This window comes from Eptesicus fuscus, chromosome 11, assembly GCF_027574615.1.
Source record: "Eptesicus fuscus isolate TK198812 chromosome 11, DD_ASM_mEF_20220401, whole genome shotgun sequence".
Taxonomy (NCBI): domain Eukaryota; kingdom Metazoa; phylum Chordata; class Mammalia; order Chiroptera; family Vespertilionidae; genus Eptesicus; species Eptesicus fuscus.
Window position 1 is genome coordinate 62,475,734 of NC_072483.1, and position 18,355 is coordinate 62,494,088.

General features: G+C 53.9%; 1 protein-coding gene across 2 annotated transcripts in view; it reads left to right on the forward strand.

The window, feature by feature from the left end:
- NGEF (neuronal guanine nucleotide exchange factor) overlaps positions 1 to 18,355 on the forward strand; it is a 30,670-nt gene that overhangs the window by 10,282 nt on the left and 2,033 nt on the right. For both annotated transcript variants that reach the window (XR_008557499.1, XM_008138413.3), the window contains exons 4-12: positions 5,845 to 6,005; positions 7,469 to 7,621; positions 9,301 to 9,430; positions 11,519 to 11,593; positions 14,231 to 14,320; positions 15,427 to 15,590; positions 16,102 to 16,257; positions 17,253 to 17,332; positions 18,004 to 18,108. Coding sequence is in view for 1 of the 2 variants with exons in the window: in XM_008138413.3 (XP_008136635.1) it covers positions 5,845 to 6,005; positions 7,469 to 7,621; positions 9,301 to 9,430; positions 11,519 to 11,593; positions 14,231 to 14,320; positions 15,427 to 15,590; positions 16,102 to 16,257; positions 17,253 to 17,332; positions 18,004 to 18,108 (1,114 nt within the window). In the remaining variant the exon portion in view is untranslated. The remainder of the gene's footprint in view (positions 1 to 5,844; positions 6,006 to 7,468; positions 7,622 to 9,300; positions 9,431 to 11,518; positions 11,594 to 14,230; positions 14,321 to 15,426; positions 15,591 to 16,101; positions 16,258 to 17,252; positions 17,333 to 18,003; positions 18,109 to 18,355) is intronic.

Here is an 18,355-nt window from a genome sequence, read left to right on the forward strand (position 1 = left end):
ATTCAGCAAATTAATCCCACCTTGGGAGGGAACAGGGGTGTTTGCACATTAACTTGAGGTGGACAGTAGCCATCGCCCCGAACCCCAGAGAGCTCCTGTTCTGTTTCACTAGGAAGCAAGCACCTATGACTTTCCAGGCAGAGACCATTTAACAATTTAACTAAGTGGCAGTGTTAGCATTTATCGTTTTTAAGGTGAAGCCTTGGGTAAGTAATTGATGCACCTGATATAAGGTTCAAAAAGAGCAAACAGATTTATAGTGAAGGGGAGTCTCCCCACCCCCAGCCTGGTCAGGGCCCGAGCGCGTGCGGTGAAATACTATGTACATTGTTCTAAATCTTTCCGTATCAGCCCAAGTCGAGAACCCCACTCTTTTTTCTCTCCGCTCCTCCTCCCCCTCCGTCTTCTCTGTCTCTCTTTTGGTAGCTTTATGAGGCTCCATGGTTTACGATGTTGCTGGACAATTGCAGTTAGTGTTCGTTGCAGCATTATTTATAGTAATAAAATGCTGAGATTTATACCATGGGGATTGCTAAGTGGAATTGTTGGTTTGAAGATTACATGTTTTTAAGATTTTGAGGAGATACTGCCAAATTACCTTCACACTTTAGCCGTGTATGAGGGTGCTGGCTCCCTATACTGTCATCCAAGGAGTTTATCGTGACCAATGTGCCAGGTCGTAGATGGTATCTCATTGTGCTTTTAACTCGTGCTTCTGCTTCTGTGCAAACCTGTGTCTTTTAAAATTTAAACTTTTTTACTATGTACTTTTTTTGTAACTTATTAACTAGATCACCTTGAGCAAACATAGCAATCGGCGCTCAGTTGTGGGAGCTTGCTAAGGCTTGGGTTTGGGCTGCTGGTGGTGTGTGGCTTGTACCGGGCACCCCAATGTTTTCATGTGCGTCTTACATTTAACATGACCCCTAGTCCCACAGCAATGCCAGCAGGTAGTTGTCACCACGTGACAGCCGGGCCCCATGGGCTCACTCAGCCTTGCCCTCCTTGCGTTTCCTTTGAGGACTAGAGCTCGCTGCAGCGGGCCGGGGCACAGGCTGGGAGTCATCTCTGCCTGGGGGGTGTGAATGACTGTATCGGCCACAGTCGTGAGGAAAGCACCACGTGGGGGACCCCAGAGAATCCTGAGCTATAAGAAGGAGGCAGGGAGGTGAGCATTGTCCAGCTTTGAGTGTGTGATGCTGGCGGAAGGAGGGACCGGGCAGTACCAATGGGGACGTTGGAGTGTTGTGGAGCGGATGCGAGTGAATGACCACTGGAGCCCAGACCAAATTAAAATTTAGGGAGCCTTTATTAGCCGGGCAGCCGGACGACCCGGCGACTGCTCTGCCATTCTCCACGCAGGGAGACCAGAGAGCAGCAGCGACCCTTGGTGTAGGACCGCTTTTAAGCACATTAACCACATCCGGTTTTTACAGAACAAGTAACCCAAGACAAAACAGTTTTTCCCAAGCAACGTCAGGATCATGCCAATGATGACCATGTTATTCACAGGGTCATCCTGTTCTTCAGAAAGCTGACAGTGTTCTATGAGAGAAGGCTACATGCTGGGAAGGGGCCATGAGACCGTATCTCAAGGCTTGGCCTAGTGTCAGCACTGACAACTCTATCTGGGGCATAGTCCACGGCCTCTCTGGAAGCATGCTCAAAAATTCCCACTCTCCAACTGGAGCAGGTGTGGAGGACCGGTAAGGTGAGCTTGCCTAGCCCGACAGAGGACCTAGGGCGCACGGAGAAATACAACACAGCCGAACTGTGTCAGCTCACAGGCAATTCTGGGTCAGTCATCTGAGTTCCTAAGGACCAGTGCTGTGCTTTGGGGCTGGTCGTCGGCCCTCCTGGGTCAGTAGGAGGTAATTTTCCTCCAGGCTGTCTCACCATCCCTGCTTCCTCTGTCATCCCCCTGGCTGGCAGGCTGAGAGCTCCTTTGCTTCTTTAAATGCTTTGCTCCAGCAGGTGGTCCAGGTGGACTAGCTCTGGGCCACTCCAGTCCTGAGGCTGCCTGAGGTCTCTGAACCCCAAGCGGAAGCCAGTACTGTGCTGCCTTGTGTGGGGGCGGGTCCTGGCTCTGCATACCTGTGGGTGTCTCCGGGCAGCTGCTGTGGTGCCAGCCCGGGTCTGCAGTCCCCGAGGAGGGAGACGCTCCCTGCCTGAAGCTCACCCAGCAACTGAGCGCCAGAGATTTCCTTCCTTTGGAGGGAAATCTAAATTTACTGAGAAAAATATGTTCTAGTGCCTCCCGAGTGTGGCAGGGAAGGCCTCTGGGGGGATGGGCATGGCTTCAGAGCCCAGGGCAGCAGCCCCCGCGGCCTTGTGGGTACAGGCTGTGTCTCTGGCCCACATCACAGAGGGCACGGCCTCAACATGTTACTCAACATGCTACCGGCAGCCTGTTGTTCCCCACTTGACACCTTCCAGTGGCCTGGAGCCAGCCCCACCGCCTCCCTCGCCGCCTCCTCCTGGAGTCCTCATGCCTTCCCTGCACGGGCGCCCCTGGAATGGGCCTTCTTGTCGAAGTTTGGGACGTAGCCCCAATGTCATGTCCTGGGCCGGGCCCTCCCTGACTGGAGCACCATCCATGAAGCGTGGTCCTGTGAAGGCAACGCCCAGAGGTTGGACCCATTGTGACCCTGCAGGTCTGCAGGTGCTTTGAGATGGGCCTGCTCCAGGCTGAGCACTTCCTAATGGGAACTGTGGCTTAGCGGGTGAAGCGATTCCCGCTCACAGCAGAGGTCTGGCCAACTCCAAGGCCAAGGCCTTGGACACTCTGCTGCTCTGAGGCCCCTGGGGGACACCGGGCCCGCCACGGCGCTCGCTGACCGCAAATGACCTGGACTGACCCCTCTGAAGAAATGGCCGAGTTGACCTGTGACCCACTAACACTGAGGACCTACCCTTCTCAAAGACGCCACACGGGAGTGGGCTCTGCAGTCGCAGGGGTGGAACATACCAGGAGTGATGTAAGGACTGGCAGACTTCCAACGGAATAGTCGGGTGCTAAGAGCACCCCTGGGAGACCCAGCTGTGATTCATAAAATTCAGGTCAGCCGAACTGAGTGTTCCCTGGAGACAGCCATCCTGTGTGAGCCCAGCAGAGAGGTGTGAGCCTGATGGTGGGGACAGAGGGCCCTTGCTGGTTTCATCAAAGAGGGCTTCCCTGTAGCAAGCGACACACATCACACTCACTCACACACACCTCTTCCTTCTGCTCTCCACCTGCCCCGGTGCATGGTCCTCCTGTCTGCCCACCCCCCTTCCCTGGGATGTCAGCTTCAGTGGCCGCAGGAAGTTTGCAGTGTTCACCACTGAATGTCAGCGCCTACCCCAGCGGTGCTCAGTAAATGGATGAATGAGTGAGTGAATGAATGAATGAATGACGAAAAAGCAGGACCTGGATCCCTGTCAGCTCCTTGCTGCCATGGAAAGTCTTGAATGACTGAGAATAAAAATAACACGGATAAGGAAAAAACAACTTTATTGATGTGGCAAATAATTTGACATATAAAATGAAGACAAACACCCTGGAAAACAAATTCCAGATGACTAACCGCCTATAAACAGAGAAAGAGGGGGTGAGTGTTGTGGGAAATGGGCTCAGCCAATACCAGTTAGCAGTGATTCAGGCTCAGCCCCTCTGCGTGTCTGCAGCTGGAAGGCCACTTGCCTCCACCCAGCTGTCCCTGACCCCTTGTCCTCAGGACAAAATGCCCTTGGCCCCTGGGACCTGGGTGAAGTTGAGTCGGGGCGTGTCTCCATGCCCAGCCCCGCAGGGGTGCATCTGGGGCCTGGTGATTGTTCTGCTCCTGGTATTGGTAGCACTCATCCAGATGTTGTTGGGCTTGTTTGTTTTTAAATTATATTTGCTTAGAACTTCTGAACTGTGCTGCCTTGACATTTTCTTAAGAAACTTAAATGTGGCAGCAGGAAAGTGACTTGATTTCAGCATCAGTGACAGAGAAGCTTCAAGGAACTTCCTGCTGATCTAGTCTCAGTCTTGCCAGGCAGGCCTTGAGGGAGTGAGACATGGGGTGGGCGTGGCCCTGGGTGGATGCTGGCAGAGTGAAGGGTGGGTGGGTCCTCGCTCAGTGCTGGGCCCGCAGCTCTTTGGTCAGTGCAGCCAGCGTGCTGTGCCCTCCGTGGCCAGGGCCCGCTTCAGCGCCTCTTCTCACTGTCACTGTTTCAGGTCAGCAGCAGATGCCATGGACCTGGGCGGGTGGGGATGGCTCCCACCGCTGCTGGTGGCCCAGGGTCTATGATTGGTGGCCGCCCTTGGATGATGGCAGAGGCTGACTTTCCCACCTCCCTCCACACGCCCTGGGCATCAGCACTCATTTTCCCTTTGGAGACCCTTGCCAAGCCCCTTTGGGTCTCTGTCTGAAAACCAGGTGGGCACTCTCCTGAGGGCGAGTCTGCAGTGGTAACCACTGTCTCCTCTTTTTTAAAAGTTGAGTTTATTGGGGTGGCACTGGTTCACAAAACCATACAGGTTTCAAGTGTACAACTCGGTAAACTCCTCTTTACACTGCATTGTGCGCCCATTGCCCAAAGCAGTCTCTTTCCTGCCCCATTTCCCCCTCCTTTGCCCACCTCCACCTACCCCTCGCCCCCTCTCCCTCTGGCTATCTGTGTCGATGTGTTTTATGTAGATACTAGAGGCCCGGTGCTCGAATTCTTGCACATTGAAAGGAAATTAATTAGAAGAAATATTTTAATATCGGTATTTGCCCTTTCTCTATAATAGAAGTGTCAACTAAATTCATGATCAACAATGACAGATAGAAACACACGCGTGCAATTGGTGCCAGCGAGAGCTTTAGCTATAGATATAGATATAGATATAGATATAGATATAGATATAGATAGATATAGATATAGATATAACTATATAGATATATAGATATAGATAAACTTGCTTAATTAGATCTGCTTTCTGATTTAGCTAAACTTTTTCCAGCCCAGTGAAGCACCCAACTTCTCTTTCAGGTAATTGCAACACAGCAGTAAATATCAACACGAAGCAGATTATTATTGTAGATCACGCAGGGAGAACAAAGGGTAAAATATTTATCTGCAGCAGTGTTTGACTATATTCTGCACAGTGAGAAAACCTGCAGTCATTTTTAAGGTCCACCATTTCTTACTTCTTTTCAGTGGGGTCAAGTTTCTAAGTGCTCTAAATCTCTGTTTTTCGGGCTAATGAAAAGAAAATAGGATTCCACTGAGTCTCCTATCTATCTACTCCAGGACTTCTGTGAGGATCAAATGAGATGAGGCACAGAAAAACGCTTCACAGACATTTGGTTAAAGTGTAAAATGTTTCCACCTGGCTATAAAGCAAGTTGTGTTCCTGGGCTGAAGAAACTCCAAGGAGGCTAGTCGCTAGGGAGAGGAAGCTGGGCGTTGCTAGCGACATCATTGCCCAGCGCCCACAGCAACCATTTCTGGGCTGGGCTGGGCTGTGGGCTGCATTTTGCACCATGGGGTCTCAGCAGCATCAGCTGCGATTTAGTGGGGTGTCGCTCCGGGGTGGTGGCAGGGCCTGTGTCCCACTTGGTGGAAGCCAAGTGTTGCTTTGTCAGCGCCAGGTCCACGGTGCCGTTTCTCTGTAAATGGCCAGTGCGTGTCACAGCAGCTCCTGCGTTGAGTATCTGCCCCCTGGTGGTCAGTGCATGTCATAGCAACTGGTCGGACACTTATCATATTAGTCTTTTATATGTATAGATGTTTGTTGGTTTGTTGACTCATTGGTTGGTTGGTTGGTGTTTTTTATTGCTGAATCCCACCACTGTCTCCTCTTGTCTGCTCCTCCCTGTGTCCCTGATGAAGGCCATGTTCGAGCTGGTCACCTCTGAGGCCTCCTACTACAAAAGCCTGAACCTGCTCGTGTCCCACTTCATGGAGAACGAGCGGCTGAAGAAGATCCTGCACCCGTCCGAGGCACACATCCTCTTCTCCAACGTCCTGGATGTCATGGCCGTCAGCCAGCGGTGAGCACCCTGCCCTCTCGCCTGGGGCAGCTGGAGCAAGTGGCCAGTGCTCCTTACGTGGGCTTCTCTACTTCTGTAGGCTTGGAATTTTCTATGATAAGATAGGAATAAATATGTTAACCCAAAGATCCGCCTCCCTCCTAGCAGGGCAGTCAGTCACGTCCCCCTGGACTGTGGCTGTAGGTCCTTCCATGAGCACAAGTGTCTGTGCATCCCACAGTCAGGAGGGTGTGCGGCGGTGTCCTGGCAGGTCAGGGCGTCCGTGTAAGCTGTTCTTTATCCTGACAGAGTCATAAAGTCCTGGCCTGGTGCCTGTGGGGTTAGACCCTCGGAGCTAGTGTGGAGCGCAGCCCTGGGTTAGTGCCTCCACCTCACCAACGGGAGAGTGTTTGCCCGTGTGGCAGTGTTTCCCAGACTGTGATTATATCTCAGCCCCTAGGAAGGATGGGATATGCTTAGTGGGGAGGAGCAGACATCTACCAATGGATTCCTGCAAAGAAGAATGAACTCCGATCCTATTGTTAGGGTAAAAGAGCCACTTACCATTTTCACTGTAGGCCTTGGAGTTTTACAGAGAAAAGTGAAGAACTCAGCTTTGGATCATGTGGTCCAACCTGAGTGTCCAGGTGTGAAATCAGGTGTGGCAGAGCTGCTGGCTCTCGGTGGACCCCAAGCAGGTCCCTGCCCAGCACTGATGCCTCGCCTTTCCGTTTGCACTGGGCTTGGGAGGCCGAGAGCCCTAGGCCCGAGCAGCTGTGAGACGCCCTCGGCCTCAGCTGCTTCACCTTCGCTGGAAGGAGAAGGGTCTTTTTATGTATGTATTTACTTATATTTTATTAGGAAAAATTCCAAACATGCGGAATAGAGACACCAGTGTAGCGAGCCCACACTTCAGCATCTAGATTCAGCATGTCCCCACCCCTGCCTGAAACCCATGGGATCTGTCTGATACAAATCCTTAAAAAAATTTTAAAATTGATTTCAGAGAGGAAGGGAGAGGGAGAGATAGAAACATCAATGATGAGAGAGGATCATTGATTGGCTGCCTCCTGCACACCCCACACAACCTGGGCATGTGCCCTGACCGGGAATTGAACTATGACCTCCTGGTTCATAGGTCGACGCTCAACTACTGAGCGATGCCAGCTGAGCTGATAGAAATCCTTATCATTTCATTTTACCTGTAAGTCTATCAGTATACATCTTAAAGACAAGGTCTCTCTCTCTCTCTCTCTCTCTCTCTCTCTCTCTCTCTCTCTCTCTCTCTCTGAATAATACTGTAGTCCTAATGCTATTTCCACCTAAAAAACTAGACAGTAATTCCTTGATGTGATCAGCTCTGCCACTGGCATTGGGATCTCATCTCATAGTGTTTGTTGGTTTGTCCGGGCAAGACCCATTGGCGAAGGTGTGGTTTGAGTTTCCACCCAGGCGCCCTTAACCCCAGCCGCTGCCTTCTGCAGGTTCCTCCTGGAGCTGGAGCGCCGGATGGAGGAGAACATTGTCATCTCGGACGTGTGTGACATCGTGTACCATTATGCAGCCAACCACTTCTCGGTCTACATCACCTACGTCAGCAACCAGACCTACCAGGAGAGGACCTACAAGCAGCTGCTGTGAGTGCGCCGGGCTGCGGGCCATGCTTCATGGAGACACGGAGCCCCGGCCCTTGGACCTTGGCTTTCCTGGGATAGTATCCATGCCTGGTGTGTTCTGGAAAGGGGGGGGGGGGTTTCCATGTCACTAGAGAAATATTGATCCTGAGATGGTCAGCTGTGGTGCCCACTGGACCTCTGTCCAGCTGTGCAGAGCTCAGGTGTAGAAAAGGGAGTTTGAGGCCAAGAGGACAACTTGAGGCCAGAATGGCAGGAAAGTGAGATGAACTAGAGACAAAACAAGGATAGGATAGGCAGGAGGAAGTCTCTTTGGTGGCTACCCAGTAATGCCCTTGAATTTCTTGCTAATCTACCCATTAAGGAAACTTTCTTGGGATTTCAGTTGACAGATACTTTTTCAGTCAACTTGCCTTTTTAAAAATATATATATATATTGCCGAAATCGGTTTGGCTCAGTGGATAGAGCTTCGGTCTGCGGACTGAAAGGTCCCAGGTTCGATTCCAGTTAAGGGCATGTACATTGGTTGCGGGCACATCCCCGGTGAGGGTTGTGCAGGAGGCGGCTGGTCAATGTTTCTCTCTCATCGATGTTTCTGGCTCTCTATCCCTCTCCCTTCCTCTCTGTAAAAAATCAATAAAATATTTTTAAAAAAACAAAAATAAATAAAAAATATATATTTTAATTGATTTCAAAGAGGAAGGGAGAGGGAGAAAGAGGTGGGGAGATCAATAATGAGAATCATTGATTGGCTGCCTCCTGCACACCCTGCACTGGGGATCAAGCCCGCAAGCCGGGCGTGTGCCCTGACCAGGAATTGAACCCAGGACTCTTCAGTCTGCAGGCTGACGCTCTTCCCACTGAGCCAAACCAGCTAGGGCTCAACTTGCCTCTTTTAAATCCTTTGTGTTTCTATGCTGGGCTTCATGGCAGTGTAACGAGGGATGTGTTCTTAGATGGGGCATGCAAGAATTTCCCAAGTAGTGACGTGTGATTGCCACACTTACTTCCCTGGGCCTGTCTGTCAAACCCTGTCATCCACTGTGGATGTTTTAAAGCTGGAGTATTCAGGGAGGGGGAGTGTTTTATGTTTGGGGTTTGAAATTGGGATTGGAGGGACTCGGAAGCCAGTTTTGAGAACCGACGTGAGAAGACAGGAATCCAGGTATCACAGCGCCCACGGGTGCACTGCTGTGGCTGCAAGTGCAGACTGTCTGGGCTGAGCCCCAGGCAGAGGGCCCGTGTCCCTGCTGACGTGAGGGCCTGCGTCTAACTCCAGCGGCAGTTTCCGGGCGCCCTCGTCAGCTGCGGGCCGGCTGTGGACCTGGCCCGGGGCCGAGCCCATCTGCAGGTGGGGTGCCCCCGCCTGGCAGGAAGAGCGCAGGTTCCTGGCGGTTGCCTCCAGCTGCTGCCTGTTCCTGTCACTACGTGGGTTTACCTCGCCACGGGTTCCTGCTGGGTAAACCATCGGCTGTGCGTCTGATTCACAGACTTGCCCTCCCACACGCAGCACATTCGGCCAAGTCTCCTTGGGCCAGGCATGTGAAGCCGCTATTTTACATTAAAATCAATCAATCAATCAATCAATCAAGCAATGGGCGTTGGGGGCCCATGGGCTGTCTGGTACCTTTGAGGCTGTGGGTGGGGAGCCAGAGACTTACTCCCATGTCTGTGTCCCCAGCCAGGAGAAGGCGGCCTTTCGGGAGCTGATCGCGCAGCTGGAGCTCGACCCCAAGTGCAGGGGGCTGCCTCTCTCCTCCTTCCTCATCCTGCCTTTCCAGAGGATCACACGCCTCAAGCTTTTGGTGCAGGTACCGCCTCTCCCACCCGACAGGCAGGCGGGGCTTGTGTAGACTTCTGCTGCACACCTGTTTCCTTCGGGCAGTCAGGTCTCCACTGGCTTTCTAGGGAGTCTGTTCCACAAATCCTAATTAAACTCCTACTGTGTGCCAAGCAGCGGGGGAATCACTTCTTCCAAGGAGCTTGGGTAGGAGAGATCAACAAACACACAACCAGGAAGTGGTCATGGCTGTGAGGACAGTGAAACTGGGTAACATAATTGGGTGCCTTCCTGGCCACTGCCAATTGGGGGGTCAGGAAAGAATCTCGGATGAGTGACATTTAAGCTGAGAAATGGCTGACAGGCAAGAGCCATTCAAGTGATAGAACAGCTTATGCAAAGGCCCTGAGGCAGCCAGGTACACAGACAGGAAGGCCAGTGAGGAGCTGGGGGAATATGAAGGGAGTGAGTGTGGAGATGTAGGCAGAGGCCAACCAGCAGGGGCTCTAAGAGGCCGGGTAAAACATTGGGTTCTGCCTCAGTGTGACAGGGATTCACCTGATCTAGTTGACATTTGTATGAGCACACAGAGGCCACCATGTGGGGAGCGATGGGCAGGAGGGCCAGAGTGAAAGTGGGAGAGAGGGTTAGGAAGCAATTTAAAAAAGAAGGATGGCATGGCAGGTGGAGAGTGGAAGGATCCTGGAGGGAAGTGAGTGAACTGAGCTTGGGACTTGCTTCTGTGGAGTAGGAAGGAAGAGAAGAATCTTCTAGTTGGAGCAGCTTCCGAAGGTGGGGGAGACCGTCTGGGGAGCAGCCCAGGTTCAGTGTTGAAATAGCTGACCTTGAGATGACTTTGAGCAGTTGAATATTCAGGTTGAGAGTCAAAGGGAGAAGTAGGGGCTGGAGTTCTCAGCATGGAGATGGCATTTAATAGTGAGACCATCAAGGAAGTACAGAAAGGGACCCGGAGACCCAGCGCTGGGACACACTGTGCCCAGGAAGGAATGGAGAGGAAGCTAGTGTGAAGGTCCCGTGCACCTGGTGAGAAGCCGCACCACCCTCGCTTTGAGGCCACACGCAGGGTGGGAGTTTTATTCCAGAGGCAAAGGTGGAGCCTGAACCATGCTGATTTGGGCACAGAGGGGCCATTAATGCCAAGTTTGGTCGCCCCATGTTGGTGAGGGTGCAAGGAAGCATTTGGAATGATTGCAGCGTCTGGCTTGGCTGTGGACAGAGCTGGGCAGGTAGCCACACAGAGGAGGCCATGGCGGTGTGGCTGAGAGACGTCAGAGGCAGCAAGGATCTGGGTCTGGCCTGGTCTCAGAGAGAGGCTGAGCATCGTGTGAAGGGTGAAAAGGCATGCTACCGTCCAGGTGTCTATAAGGAACGGAGTGGTCAACAGCGCTGTTCAGACAGCCATTGCACAGGGCAGCTGGCAGAGGACTGTGCTCAGACACACCCAAACCTCCCCAGGGGACCGAGCTGGTCAAAAAGGATAGACACAGGACTGTGAGGCAGCAGCCATGAAATGTTTGGAGAGCAAAGCAAAAATTGTAATCTATAGGTAAAGGCAATATAAGCATCATTTTTTGATAATTCAAGAAAATTTAACAATTAGAAAACAGACATTTTGACCAATAAGACCAAAGTTAACAAAGCTTTGGGGTTATTGCGACTTGGCTTCAAATCCCAGAGGAGGGGGAGGGAAGTCGCGGGTGCCTGCCATGAGCAGGGAGCACCCTCTGGTCTACATCACCTCCAGTCCCTGCTGGACCTGCCTCCCCGCTAGCACCTGGTCACCTCCTTTGCATTGATGTTTGCTGTGCAGGGAGGTGTCAGGCTCTGGATTGGCCCTCAGGGTTTAACCTCATAGGAGACTGACTCGTGGTTACCAATTTAGAGCCAGGCCAGGCTTTGAGTCAGGATGCTCGGCCCTCGGCCCCGCTGAGGGTTCTGCCCTCTGTTGTCACCTGGTAGGGTTGTTTGTTCGTGGATGTCGCAGCAAGAGGCTGTTTGGACTGGTACAGCAATGAGGCCGCCACTGCAAAGGGAGGGCGGGAGCGGAGAGGGGAGGAATGGCCATTATGAAAATTCATGCCGACTCTCCTGTGCTCAGAACATCCTGAAGAGAGTGGAGGAGAGGTCTGAGCGTGAATGCACTGCCTTGGACGCCCACAAAGAACTGGAACTGGTGAGCATGCGTTCTCTCTGTTTTTCCCAATAAATTGCTTCCTCGTCCACACCTGCCCTCCTGCTCCTGCTCCCTCACATGCCGGTGCGTCTTTGGAAAACGCATGTTAATTTTAGTATTTGGTTTTGGAATCCAGAAGAGTCCCTGGGTCAGGTGTGCCCTGCGCAGAGAGCACGCTGTCTTCCTTCTCCACCCCGACTGTTGATGATGTGCGGGGCGGCCTCGGCAGCAGCCCAGCGCTCTCCCCATGCTGATCTCTGCGCCACCCACAGGCCCGGTGCGCCTCGTCAGCTCCCTCACGCAGGCATCTGGGGCCCTGGGAGGCCCCACGCTTGTCCTTGCCTGTTTCCCGGGTCTTCCCTCCTGTGACTCTCAGAGGCTGGTCTGGCTCTCCCGAGCCCCTGCCTCCACGGTTTCCCCGACCCTCAAGCTGCAGCTGCCCTCGCTCTGTGAGAGGACTCAGGGGCCCTGCCAAGCCCGGGAGTGGAGAAACCATCTCTGCTCCTGACCCTGGAGAGAGCACTTCCTCCTGGCAGCTGCCCGCGGAGTAGAGCTTGTGCGGGAGGAGCCGATGAACGTGCCGGGTCTCGAGGGCTGGGCTCACGTGGCTCCTTGTCTAAACTGCTGTCTCGGGCGTGTCAGAGAGAGCCGCGGGCCAGTTCTTGGCAGCTGTGTGGGGCCGGGGTGGCCACTCTGTCATGCGGTGACCCCGCCGAGGATAAGCATGGGTGTGGGGAAGTCCTTTCCACTCCTTGTACCAGAGACAGCAGCTCCGTCAAAGGAAGAGCCTCAGTGAGCGGCTGATGGTGGTTCCAAGCCACCCTGAGCCACCAGGACTTTGGAACTTAATGCAGTGGTTTTGTTGTATCGTAAATCAGCGGATGAGATACAAGACGCCTAAATGAGCCAATTAATTAGGAGTCGTTTATTGTGCGAGGCCCAGAGGGAGGTGTCTCTTCCAAATCTCTGAGCAAACCATACAGGAAGTTTTTCCGTATTTATACTTTTCGAGCCTCTTTGTAGATATTACAAAGGGCTCTGTGTGAGTTATTGCTACAGACAGTTGTAACCTTGAATACATAATGAGTTAGTACTTGGCATAACTATTATCAGTATTAGTCTATTACATTGGACGGCTAGCTTGCAAGGTCAGACAGTTAAGTTTATCTTTTTATATTATTTGAACTAAAAAACAAAGTCATTTTACAGAATAACAGACTGTCTTAAAGTGACAGAGTTTATAATGACAGAGTTTACAGGACTAGGGGCTATCTAACAATAGCAGAGAATTCCAACAGCCGTTTTTTTATGCAAGATGGAGGTTACTATGCTTCATTTCCTCCCGACTCTCTCCTCGTGTCCCTTCTCAGACCAATTGGCCCCCAAAATCCTTTTGGCAATTGCACCCTTTGCATATCAGAAAACAGTACTTCCTCCCAGGCTAGTGGGGGAAGGTGGGAGTCTTGAGCAGGCTGGTTGGGGAGGGCAGTGACCTGTGGGTCAGGCAGCATCTTTCAGGCCCTCTGCTCACCTCTGAACGTACATACCTGATCAGTCGGGAGGTGATTACAGCCCCCACGGGGCAGCTGACCACCCTGGGTCACCGGAGAGGAGTCCAGTGACCACTGAGGCCTGTGAGAGGCCCACGTGCCCCCGGGGGTCTCCCTACGGTCAGAGACCACGTTCTGCTGCTTAAGTTCTTTTCTGCTGTCCTCTCCCTTGTCCTTGTAACGGAAGTTATACTCCTATTTCTCATAAACTACTTTTTTTTTTTAACCAAGGTTCTTGTCTAATGTATAAAAGCAGTTGATGCTCGATACAAAACATTTCAGACAGTGCTCGTAAGCAAGAAGATGGTAAAGACCACACCAGCTGTCCCACACCCACTGCTGACACGCTGGTGCCTGCCCTTCCAGGCCTCTTTCCAAACAGGCACGTGCACACACGATTGTGTTCTTTGCAAAAAAGGGATTGTGTCTTACAAGCCAGCATTGCTCTCCATTTTAGCGCATTTGTAAAGTTACTGCAGTTTTCAATGATTTTAGAGAACTTGGTAATACGGATATATTAGTGCTAATCAATTCCAGTTGGTGGATATTTAGGTCGATGATGGTTTTTCTCGTTCACCTGCAGGTCCACACATCACTGGGCACCGTCCTCATTCACAAATCCTGAGCGCCTGCTGGGCGCCGGGCTCTGTTCTAGACACCTGTGACCCAGTGCAGAATATTGTTTCTCCGTAATGAGTCCCCAGAAGTCCCGGGAAATGCAGTTTTTAGACCTCTTGGTGCCTAGAATGCCTCCCGGGAAGGAGGGGGGACCCTCACTCCCCCACAGTGTGTGACAGGGCTCGATCCCCACACCTTGCCGGCCTGGAGCCTTGTCTTTTCCAGTCTGACAAATGTCTGAGGACATCTTATTGTTTAAATTTGCTTTCTAACAGCCTGACAAGTTTTCCCACTTTGCCTTTGTCCCAGAAGATGCTGGAGAAGGGGGCTCCAGCCTGACTCAGTCTCAGCTGAGGCGCACTGTCTGACCCCAGCGATTGTTCAGCCCTCTGGGGCCTGAGTGGGCAGCAGGAAGTGACCAGGGACAGCAGGCTGCAGGGGGCCTGATGTGTCCTGCTTTTCATCCCAGGTGGTAAAAGCATGCAACGAGGGCGTCAGGAAAATGAGCCGCACAGAGCAGATGATCAGCATTCAGAAGAAGATGGAGTTTAAGATCAAGGTGAGCCCTCACCCATCTGCGTGTCCCCATCCAGCCCGGTTGGTCTGGAGCCTGGGTCGCTGGCCAGGACCCTCAAATGGCCACCTCCTGGTCTCAGTGCAGTGTCATCTCCCAGAAGCCGTCTCTGAGCCCCTAACTGGAGGGCACCCCTCAGCCCCCTTGTCGCCAGGCCATCACATGGGCCTAGACTGTCTTCTGAGAGACGGTGGGCAAGGAGCTTGCAGCCACCTGCTCTCGTATACTGGCTGTGTGTTTACACCAAGTGCCTGAAAGGGAGCTGCCCAGGGATTCTTAGAGCTGGAAGATCTGAAATTCCGAGGGAAGTCACCAACCTTCTCCCCAACTTTGCATAAAGATTCAGGCATCAGTGAACCTCGGGGCCTGCATTTTTGGTGCTGGGGACACATGAACATGTAGTGTCCACCAAGGGTCCCTGAGGTCATGCTGGGTTTGGGGGCTGAGACCCAGTCGAGGATGCAGACATGGCCTTGCGAACTCCTACATATCTCCACCTGCCAGGCTGAGCCAGGTGCCAGGAGCCTGCCCCTGAGCCTCGAAGCAGGGACCTCACACAACCCAGCTCTCTCCTTTCCCTCCGAACTTGGCCCCTGCTCTGATTCTGCCTCACACTGGCTGAGGCTGGTGAGGGGATCGCGCGCGCGCGCACACACACACACACACACACACACACACAGAGGTGTTCATGTGGGCAGCTCTGGGTGTGTGTGATCCCCTCACCAGCTTCAGCCAGTAGTTACGTGTAGATACACTTAGACACTAACACATACATATAGAAGCAGGCACAAATACGTATGCAACAGATAATTCACAATTGCACGCACAGGCACAAACACATACACAGCTGTACATAAGTACGCGGACACACACACACACACACACACACACACCCTGCCCTCCGCGTTTGCCTACAACTCACCCCTTCCTCCCACTGGCACTGCGTGTGCTCTGGGGCCAGCACAGCCCTTGCACACTGTTCCTCGTGCTCATTGCTCCAGTGAGGGCCCTGGGGGAGCCTCGGGCAGGCGTGGGAGCCTCGGGCAGGTGTGGGCACAGCCGTCTGACACCCCCCCCCCCCACTCACCCAGTCAGTGCCCATCATCTCCCACTCCCGCTGGCTGCTGAAGCAGGGCGAGCTGCAGCAGATGTCAGGCCCAAAGACCTCCCGAACGCTGCGGACCAAGAAACTCTTCCAGGAAATTTACCTCTTCCTCTTCAACGACCTGCTGGTGATCTGCCGGCAGATCCCTGGGTGAGAGCCGGGCAGTGCTGGCGCTCGGGGGTGGGGAGGGGTGAGCATGCTGTGGGGGAGCCCAGGGAGGGCACATGGGGAGATGGTTCCCTGTGGCCCCGGGGAGGCCGGCAGGATGTGCATGGAGCTCAGGCTTTCGGTCAGGTTTAAGGTTAGCTCCTTTCTTGTCGAGCCTTGGGCCTTTGGGCAAATTAATTTAAAACTCCCGGCTCAGATCCCCCTCCTGTTGCATGAGGCTTTTATAGGGATATGAAGAGGCCAGCTCAGCGCCTGACACACAGTGAGTGCTCAGCAGAGCAGCTGCTGTGGCATTGTCAGTCCCCAGCCACACCATGGGAGGGGCGGTTTGGGGCGGGGGTAGGGGGTGGGGCGGAGGGGAGCGGACAGGAGTTCAGGCGGGGCCTCCCGGAGATGGGGGTGAGGAGTGGCCGTGGTGGGGCTGGTCCTCCTGGGGGCCAGGGTGAGGTGTCCCCTGGGACCTACATGCCCGCCTGCCACCCTTGGTCCCCAGAGACAAGTACCAGGTGTTTGACTCGGCCCCTCGAGGCCTGCTCCGCGTGGAGGAGCTGGAGGACCAGGGCCAGACGCTGGCCAACGTGTTCATTCTGCGGCTGCTCGAGAACGCAGACGACCGGGAGGCCACCTACATGCTGAAGGCGTCCTCTCAGTGAGTGCCCTGGGCCACCGCCCCCTCGTGTCACCATCCCAGGTGGAGCACGGCTCCAGGGCTCAGCACACGGCCCGCCCAGTTCCTGTTCCTCCCACTCCCAGGCCTGTGGTGAGCGTTTCTGTCCGGGGTTAGTCAGGTGTAGCACATTGCTGCGTGTGTGTGTGTGTGTGTGTGTGTGTGTGTGTGTACACACGTGTGTTCCCTCAGGGACTCAGATGGGGGGCGGGCCCTCTTTTCCAATGAGATGTTATAGAACCCCTGGGCCAGGCTGACCATGGCTGTGTGGCCTGAGGCTCATCTCCTCACTTCTCTGAACAGCCAGGCTACCTGCCCTATAGCCCAGTGCTCTGAGAGGCACAGCCAAGATCAATGTGGGGAGATACCCTCTCACCCCCATAGTCACAGGTACCACCCAGTCCATCTAGGTCCAGTCCCCACCGCATGGCATTGGCCTTCCCCAGCTGACACTTTTTATAAAATTTGTCGGGATGACATTGGTTTGCAAAACCATTCAGGTCTCAAGTGTACAATTCAACAAAACATCATCTGCACACTGCATCATGCTCCCACCACCCCAAGCAGTCTCTTTCCGTCCCCCCCGCCGCTTGCCCACCTCCACCTACCCCACCCCCCTTTGGGAGAATCCCTTCATCTTCTTTGTTCCAGTCCCCCCCGCCCGCCGCCCCCCCCCCCCCCCCGCAGCTGACACTGCTGACAGGTCATGGCTTCTGGGCAGCTGACCCCTGCCAAGCGCACTTTCATGAGTTAACTTTGGGGTTTGCACAGGGCTCACCTTCACCAACTGACTTTGTAAAGTGCACGGGGAGATTCTGTCAGGCTCCCCAGCCTCTGGCTGATTTCTGGGCACCCGTCCTGCTGGAGCCCTGGGCCAAGCTCAGGACTGAGGAGCGGGCTTGCTGGACACTTGACGCCACACCTCTGTGGCGGCCATTGCTCTGCGGTTGGGGCATTTGTCCTCTTCCCTGTCCCAGGAGTGAGATGAAGCGCTGGATGACCTCTCTGGCCCCCAACCGGAGAACGAAGTTTGTTTCCTTCACGTCCCGGCTGCTGGGTAAGTGGCCCCCTGAGACCAGGACACCTCTGGGCAGGACTGGTGAGGCCTCCGTGGCGTCAGCCCCAGATGCCTCCCAAGTCCATCTTCCCAGAAGCCTGCATGGCCTCTAGGATGCCTACTTTGACTGGCGATGGTCCCACGTGCCAGCCGCTAGCTTAGCGCCTAGGGGGGGATATCAGTGTGCTGATCCCTGCAAACAGTGGGGTGGTTGCTGAAGGAGTGTCACTGGGAAACCATGAGGAATCTGGGCCCAGAAGGCGGACGCCAGTGTTCTTTGGGGTTGCCAGTTGTCTGAAAACCATACAAAATATCAAAGGGCACCAGTCCAGCTGCCTGCTAGCCGCTGCCCTGACAGTGTCCACTGTGTCCTGAGCATCCCACACTTGCTCCCAGGGCCTCGTCCAGGTTCAAGAAGTCCTTCTGAAGCCTCGAATAGGAGCCCTCGCTGCCTGTTCCTCCCTTTATGGGTGTAATGTTTTATCCGAGTCCCAGCTATTTTCCTCTCATTTTCTTTGGAGCCAAGCCCCCTCCCTCAAATGACCTCTCTTCAGTTGCTGCAAGACAGGTAGCACGTCCCTACTAACTGCAGGGCAGTGTCCAGGGTTTGCTGGGTGGGGGCGGGGCGGTGATGGATGGGGAGGATGTGCCACCTCCCTCCCTCCCTTCAGACTGTCCCCAGGTCCAGTGCGTGCACCCATACGTGGCCCAGCAGCCAGACGAGCTGACACTGGAGCTGGCGGACATCCTTAATATCCTGGACAAGACGGAAGACGGTAAGTCAGGGGCTGGGTGTGTCGCTCACTCAGGCACCCAGGACTCCGCACCCACGGGCACCAGCCTGAGGATGAGGCTCAGCCCCAGGTGGAGAAGCTGGCGGATGGGTAGGCGAGCCCAGGACCTGGCACGTCTCTGCTCCCCTAGACCGCTCCGCCCATCCTGGCTTCCCCAGCTTTTCCTCAGTCCAGAGAAGGTGCTTCTCCCAGGGTCTCTGCTCTCCTCCCCCCAATCCACGAGGTCCGC